The sequence below is a fragment of the Camelina sativa genome, chromosome 13 (assembly GCF_000633955.1).
Source record: "Camelina sativa cultivar DH55 chromosome 13, Cs, whole genome shotgun sequence".
NCBI classification, from domain to species: domain Eukaryota; kingdom Viridiplantae; phylum Streptophyta; class Magnoliopsida; order Brassicales; family Brassicaceae; genus Camelina; species Camelina sativa.
The window spans coordinates 18,992,953-19,000,943 of NC_025697.1; the positions used below are offsets into that span (position 1 = coordinate 18,992,953).

Here is a 7,991-nt window from a genome sequence, read left to right on the forward strand (position 1 = left end):
AATATTTGAAAAAAGTTTCAAAATTTTTGATTTTTTGAGTTTATTATTAAATAACTTAATAAAGATAAATAATTAAAGATATTTTGTAATAACTATTTTATTAAAATGAGTTCTTCCACTATATTGGGGGGGGCTTGATACCTACTACTTTAATAGTAACAATAACAATAATAATAGGGATTTAACTATTTAAGTATAGAGAACGACTAATAATTACTTTATTTTACTATTAGTATGTCTCTTCCTTCTTTGTTCTTCTGACTCGGCGAAGCTTTGTATAGCTTGATTCCAAACGATGAAGTGCCGATCCGTGGCGTGCCTATGGTCTCAAGCGCCTCCATCTCATCGAGTCACCGCCACAGCCGCTCTGACCAATCTAGCAACTCTTTATACCGGTGGATCTGATGGGTCAATCATTTGGTGGAGCATCTCGTCGTCCTCCGAGTCCAATTCGGTAACTCGTCTCTCTCATCCGTTGCTCAATCGTATAGCTTCCTCCAACTGATTCTCTTATTTTTCGTAATACCTATGCTTTTAGTTAAAATTTGATTTACAATGAAAGATATATATATATAGACTCTTCGGTTAAGTCTCTCTCTGATGCAGATCTCTTAGCACATTGTTATACATTGACCATTGAGGATAATTTCAGATTTATCAATCTTTTGTTTGCTCATTTTGATCCATCAGGAGGTTAAACCGATTGCTATGTTGTGTGGCCATACTGCAACAATAGTGGATCTTGCTGTTTGTGATCCTACTACTACGGTTTCAGGGAATGGGGTTACATCAGATTGTACAGATAGTAGTAATGTGGATCCCTTTGTTAACTGTTCTGCACTGATTAGTGCTTGTACTGATGGTGTGCTGTGCGTTTGGAGTAGAAGTAGCGGGCACTGTAGGAGACGAAGAAAGTTACCTCCTTGGGTGGGAAGTCCATCGATTTTGTGCACTTTGCCATCAGAGCCTAGATATGTATGTGTTGGATGTTCTTATATCGATACTCATTCTGCTGATACTGTTGATGGGCCTGAGTCTTTAGCAGATAGTGATTTTCAGAACAGAAAACCGTCGAGATGCACTGTGGTGGTGGTTGATACTTATACTCTTACGATCGTTCATACAGTTTTCCATGGGAATTTATCTATTGGTTATTTGAATTTCATGGGTGTGGTTCAGTTGGAGGAGCAGGAGTTGTTGCTCATGGCAGATTCATATGGTAGGATGCAGTTGGTTCCAGTGTCAGAGAACTCTGAGAAGGGTGAAGATGTATCTGAACCAAGCAAAGGCTCAACCCTGTCCAGAAACTGGTTGAATGAAGGGGAGATAGCTATATCAGTAATAACTCGAGGGAATCTTGTTGCTTTTTTCTCAAAGAATAGGGGTGTCTTTTGGTTGTTGAATAGCGAGGAGGCAATAGGAGAGATATCTTTCGTTGACAGTTCTCTGTGTTCTGAAAATTGTTCTTCAAATTTTCAGTTCAAAGAAGCAATGATACTTTACTCTAGTACGTCAACTATCGAAGGTGATGGAGATGATAGAATTTCTGAAAATTTTGTGCTGTGGGATGAAAGTGGTTCTGCTGTGCTGTTTGTTATGTCATATATAGATGGAGCTTTTACATATAAAAACCTGGGTGAGATTGTTACTGCCCCTGATAGGCATTCAGTGAAATCAACATTTTGTTTTGTACAGTTGAGGCAGTGTCTTCTTCGCGTTGAGTCTACCTGTTGTGATATTAAACAACCTTCTCAGTGGAGGCCTCATATAACCGTCTGGTCACTATGCCTAGGAAAAGGTAGTGAAAAAGAATTTCAACGCAAATTGCTTGGAGAAGGCTCCTATTTTGCTGATTGGATTTCAAACTCTTGTTTAGATACTGAAGGCTCGGTTAGTGCAGAAAATGGTGTTTCTCATTCAGGAACTCAATGCAGTACCGAAAGTGATGTACAAACCTCTGTTAGTGACAATGGGCAGTGCGTGTCATCGTCCATGGTTATTTCTGAGAACATGTATGTCCCATATGTTGTTGTCTATGGTTTCTTTAGTGGTGAGATAGAAATTGCAAAGTTTGATTTTCTTCATGGACTTGATTCACCTGCTTCAAGCCCGAGATCAGACACTGATCCTTTCGTCTATAGACAGCGTCTATTGGGGCATACAGGATCTGTTCTATGCTTAGCAGCGCATCGAATGTTTAGGGATACAAATGGATGTAATTCTTCTCATGTTTTGATCTCCGGAAGTATGGACTGTACCATCCGCATTTGGGATCTCGAAAGCGGAAATGTAGTCATGATCATGCACCATCATGTTGCTCCGGTGCGCCAGATCATTTTAGCACCAGCTCGAACAGAACGACCGTGGAGCAATTGCTTTCTATCTGTTGGGGATGATTCATGTGTTGCTCTTTCTTCTCTTGAGACTTTGCGGGTCGAAAGGATGTTTCCTGGGCACCCAAACTATCCTACAAAAGTCGTTTGGGATGGTACAAGAGGCTACATTGCATGTCTTTTCCGCTCCCTTTCGAGAAAATCAGACCCAGTTGATGTCTTGTACATTTGGGATGTGAAGACAGGTGCTAGAGAACGTGTCCTCCATGGGGCAGCTTCACATTCCATGTTTGATTATTTCTGCGCAGGCATCAGTGAGAAATCTCATTCTGGCGCTGTGTTAAATGGAAATACATCAGTTTCTTCTTTGCTTTTTCCAGTAGACGAAGAGAGGAAACCGTTTTATTTGAAGAACTACGAGCGAGCAGCCTCTTTATCAACATCAAAACCAAGTGCTTCCCAGGAAAAGACTAGAGAAGAGAGTTCTGGCGCTTCGTCTCTTCTCCAAAGCATTAGATACGCTCCCATCAATTGCACTTGCCCATTCCCTGGAATATCTACTTTGACTTTCGATCTTTCGTCTTTAGCAGTTTCTTGTCAAACACATGAAAACTCTGATATGCATAAGATGCTAGAAGAGAAGAATGATAAGACAACTATCCAGCAGATGACTTCAAATGACAAGTCTCCTGTCCAGAAGACTTTAGATAACCCTGCAGAAGTTGTTCACATGGACAAGACAATTGGGGAATATCTAATTCGATTTAGTTTATCCTTTCTGCATTTGTGGGGTATAGATTCTGAACTTGATCAAATGCTAGTAGCACATCTAAAGCTAAAAAGACCAGAGAGTTTTACTGTAACCTCCGGTTTGCAGGGGGACAAAGGGTCATTGACATTAGCATTTCCGGGTTTGAGTGCAACACTTGAGGTATTCTTGATGTCCTCTATTAATGTCACAACTGCACATATTTCAACAATATCGTTCTTTCTCTGAGGTTTCATAAAACATTCCAGCTCTGGAAATCATCTTCGGAGTTTTCTGCTTTGAGGTCAGTGATGATGGTGTCGCTTGCTCAGTGCATGATAAGTCTGTCACATTCCACTGCCACATATAGCAGGTACATCATGTGATCCTTTAAACATCTCTTTCTTGCAAAGGTATCTTCATGTTTTATTCCCTCATGTGAAAACTATTTTCGTTTTTTTTCTTACAGTAACTTAGCAGCATTCTACACACGAAATCTGGCAGAGAAATATCCACCATTACTCCAGGTGAGTTCTTTGGCTATCTGCACCAGATATTATGTGGCTTGAGATGATATTGTATAATATCTAAATAGTTGCAAAATTGCTAAAGTTGTCCTCAATATATATATTTTTTTGTTTTGTTTATTGTAGCTTTTGGTAACTTTCTGGCAAGATAACAGCGAACAAGTCCGTATGGCTGCTCGGTCTTTATTCCACCACACGGCTTCTTTAGCAATACCTCTTCCATTATGCAGTGATCACGCATCTGAACACGCCAAATTGGTGAGATCCCTGTCTGGAATCAGTCTGAACGAACCTAAAATTCTTAGCACAGGGGAAGAACACCCCGCAAACAGTCTCGACTCTGAGCATATCAATCAAGCTCAACGACTTTCTCAGGCTGAGGAGGCAGAACTACTCTCCTGGCTTGAATCTTTTGAAATGCAAGATTGGATTTCTTGCGTTGGGGGAACAAGTCAGGACGCAATGGCAGCTCACATCATTGTTGCAGCTGCCTTATCAATCTGGTACCCAAGCCTAGTAAAACCTGGTCTAGCCATGCTAGTCGTCCACAAATTGTTGAACCTGGTTATGGCCATGAGTGAGAAATACAGTTCGACTGCGGCGGAGCTTCTCTCAGAAGGAATGGAGACTACATGGAAACCATGGATCGGACCTGACATTCCTCGGATAGTTTCAGACATATTTTTCCAGATAGAGTGTGTCAGTTCCTCAGCCGGAGCACATCAAGCGGTACCATCGTCTATAGAGGAGACTCTGGTCGAAGTTCTTCTTCCAAGTTTAGCCATGGCAGATGTTCTTGGCTTTCTTAGCATAATAGAGAGCCAAATATGGTCAACCGCTTCTGATTCTCCTGTTCATGTAGTATCTCTCAGAACTCTCATCAGAGTAGTCCGTGCTGCTCCGAGAAATCTGGTGCTGCATCTTGAGAAGGTTTGTCGCATCTACTTTTACATTTCAGTGAGGAGAGTTTAGATTTGAATAAACAAGACGTTTTGTCTGATATATGTCCGTAATGAGATTTGTAACACAGTTCGGAAAATCTTGCAGGTAGTTAATTTTGTTCTTCAAACAATGGACCCAAGCAACACTGTCATGCGTAAAACTTGCTTGCAAACCTCAATGGCTACGCTGAGAGAAATTGTACGTGTATTTCCAATGGTAATCTTAAACGATTCATCAACAAGGTTAGCAATTGGGGATGCTATCACAGAGATCAACAATACCCGTATCCGCATATATGACATGCAAAGGTACAAAACCTTCCATGCTTTGTATTTTAGTCCCACTTTTATATCAGTTTCTTAGTGGTTTCTGTAATTTGCATTGCAGTATGACAAAAATAAGGGTTTTGGATGCAAGTGGACCTCCGGGTCTTCCAAATTTTCTGAGAGGAGCTTCAGAATCTGCTGTAACAACAGCTATATCAGCTCTCAGCTTTTCACGAGATGGAGAGGTACAATTTATAAAAAGAAATTTTACCATCTGCACTAAACTTTCAAGTTCACAAGTTTCCTGTAAAACAAGTCTTGAGATCCTTAAGAATGAAATCTCTTTGCATTGTAGGGTTTGGTTGCGTTTTCAGAAAACGGTTTGATGATCAGATGGTGGTCACTAGGATCAGTTTGGTGGGAAAAACTAAGCCGAAGCCTCACACCAGTTCAATGCACAAAACTGATATTTATTCATCCATGGGAGGGATTTTCATCGAACTCTTCTCGGACAAGTGTGATCTCAAGCATCACAAGCGACGAAGAAGAACTTGCTCTTCAGGTACTTATACTGTTTATCATTGTCTCATTTTTAAAACTCAACAAAGCCCTTTTATATGTGGCGTTAAACCAATACTTAATATTCTCGGTGTGACCCCAAACAGGAAAACTCAAAGAACATAAGCCACGCAGAGCGGCTAAAGCAGCTTGTTCACCATCTTGACCTCTCTTATCGCCTAGAATGGGCCAGTGAACGCAAAGTAGTTCTAACAAGACACGGTGTTGAGTTGGGCACTTGCTTATTGTAACAGCCAATGCCAGGACAGTCTATAATACATGTTCCTCGTTTTGCTCGGGTTTTTGTTTTAGAGGGCTCATGTTGAGTCCATATCTATGTTCTCAGGAGGCTATCCTAAGAAGTAAGAACGAGAACGTTCCTCTGTGTGTCTGAAAACAAGAATGACATTTTCCTATTTGTATATGAAAAAAAATTTACTTAAATATACACGAGATCGTAATTGAATCAGATATACATATTTCTTTTTACAAAAGTGTTGACAAAAAAAAAAAAAAATCAATTGTGTTGTAAAATGGTTTTTTTTGAAATGAATTTTCTGTATTGACATTTTGACAAAGTTAATTTTTTTTTTTGAAGTCTACATTGTTATCGAATGTGTTTTACACGTAGTTAGTCTGAAAATCTCAAATTACTCTTGCATTCCTTTTCTATACGAACACTAATAAATTTTGACTTTGCAATAAAAATTTATATTTAAACACTTAGTTAGTTTGTATTTTAATAATTGCTCTTAACCATTAATATTTGCACGAGTATTAACGTGGCATTTTTAGATTTGTTATAAGATAATAAGCTGAGTGATGTGAATTATGAACGACTTTGAAGATATATAAACGCTTGAAAACACTTGAAGTTTCCCAATTTGACGGCATTTAATTAAATATGTGTGTTTACTTAAGTTTTATGATTTTAATTTATCATCAAAACATATGATTAAAATGGCGAATGGCATATAAGCCATATAGATACGGTAAACCACAAAGTCGATAGTCCACATAAAATGGCGAAAAACTGTCTAATAACGAATTGTCGGTCGCAAAACGACAAATTGCCACAATAAAATATAAAGATTTTGACGGGTTTTTAAAAACCTAACTCGCACTAATGACGAATCATCAGCTCCGTGCAAAGTGTACGGTTAACTTTGCTGTTAAATTAAGCAATTAAGTGGAAACTAGACTTAACTATTTTCATTTAGGATTAGTTTATTGACCAAACAAAATTGGTCTGCTTATAGTAAAATTAAATTTAAAAAAAATCGGTGTGATTAAAGTGAAATTAAAGAAACATTTCCTTGAATTCAATTTATCTGAAAAAAATTAAGAAACAAAAAAGTCTTTAAAATTTAAATAAACGCCTGAATAAAGATATGAACCAAAAAAATAAAAGAAAAAGTCGTTGAGATTTTGGTGGTCAAAGTGAAGGCTTCAAAAAAATCTTTGTGGAATGTTACTGGTCTTTAAGGCTGCCATTTATTTCGTTCACGACAATTATGTGGTCCAATGTCTGCCACTATCATTATAATCACTGATTCTAGCTTTTATGCAATACTAATAACGATTTGAGCCATATAATATTCGCACTACTTATAAAGGCATTCTAAAAATGTAGAAACAAATCGAATTTTGTGATTTTCTATATGTTTAATACAAAAGCTTACACTTTTTCATATTAGCTTTTTCTAAGCTGTCAAGTGAAACATCATTAGTTAATGAAAACAACATTAAAGAATGATGTAAAGAGGAGAAAAAACAAGTAAATGGAGTTGATGAGTGTATTATTAATGAGAAGGTGGAGATCCCAACCTTCTCCAATGACTAATAATTTACATAAAAGACTCTTATACACACAAAAAAAAGACTCTAATACTAATAAAAAGCGTTTGATAAAAAAAAATACTAATAAAAAGCAAGAACAGTCCTAATATTATAATGTATATTAAAAGGGGCACAGTTCAACTGTTCCAACCTTTAATTCTTGTTTATGCCGACGTGATGTTTAAGTGTAATTCTCTAATATTGTTATTGCTAGTTACGCAAATCGGTAACATAGGGCAATATGCCAATTCTTACTAGAGATTTGTTGTCACCATGACGATATAAACATGACCTAATTGCCTTGCCAAAACCTACATACAGAATGATATAATAATAACTGCTTTTTTTACATATATCTAAAAGTATTGACTAAAAATCAGTATTTTCATAATTTTTATTTTAATTTCTTTCATATGGAAATATTAAGGGATTCTCTTTTTCGACGAAATTATATATGAAAATTTATACATTTGGTCCCCCTTGAAATAAAACACTTTCGTTTACAAAATAAAAGTATTAAAGAGTCAGTCTATTCGAATGTTGTGTTTGTTGCACCTGGATTTTATTTTTATTATTTTATGGAAGTAGAAATTTGTGGTTCCATTAGTCAACAAAATATACTTGTTTTCCCCGGTCCATTTTTCCCCCCATCAAAATATAAAATTTATGATCTTCTAAAATTCAAGTTGATGACTCATTTCCAAATATAGAATTGGACTTGAATGTTCATGTCCACAGGTCCCCCCACCACTTAATTTCGTTCCAATATCCCCCCCCC

General features: G+C 37.4%; 1 protein-coding gene across 1 annotated transcript; it reads left to right on the forward strand.

Annotated features, from left to right (window-relative positions):
* On the forward strand, nt 222–5,818 carry LOC104737124. Its single transcript, XM_010457230.2, has 9 exons — nt 222–454; nt 691–3,264; nt 3,351–3,454; nt 3,551–3,608; nt 3,735–4,538; nt 4,656–4,858; nt 4,938–5,061; nt 5,172–5,378; nt 5,482–5,818. Exons 1-9 carry the CDS (start codon nt 296–298, stop codon nt 5,623–5,625), a joined length of 4,377 nt encoding a protein of 1,458 aa, XP_010455532.1. The 5' UTR covers nt 222–295; the 3' UTR covers nt 5,626–5,818.

What these genes read in the sequence shown, in the direction of transcription:
- LOC104737124 (XM_010457230.2), top strand. Translation starts at nt 296, where the DNA reads ATGAAGTGCCGATCCGTGGCGTGCCTATGGTCTCAAGCGCCTCCATCT. An exon ending in TCCACTGCCACATATAGCAG is followed by an intron (nt 3,455 to 3,550) that starts GTACATCATGTG and finishes TTTTTCTTACAG; the next exon opens with TAACTTAGCAGCATTCTACA. An exon ending in AATATCCACCATTACTCCAG is followed by an intron (nt 3,609 to 3,734) that starts GTGAGTTCTTTG and finishes TGTTTATTGTAG; the next exon opens with CTTTTGGTAACTTTCTGGCA.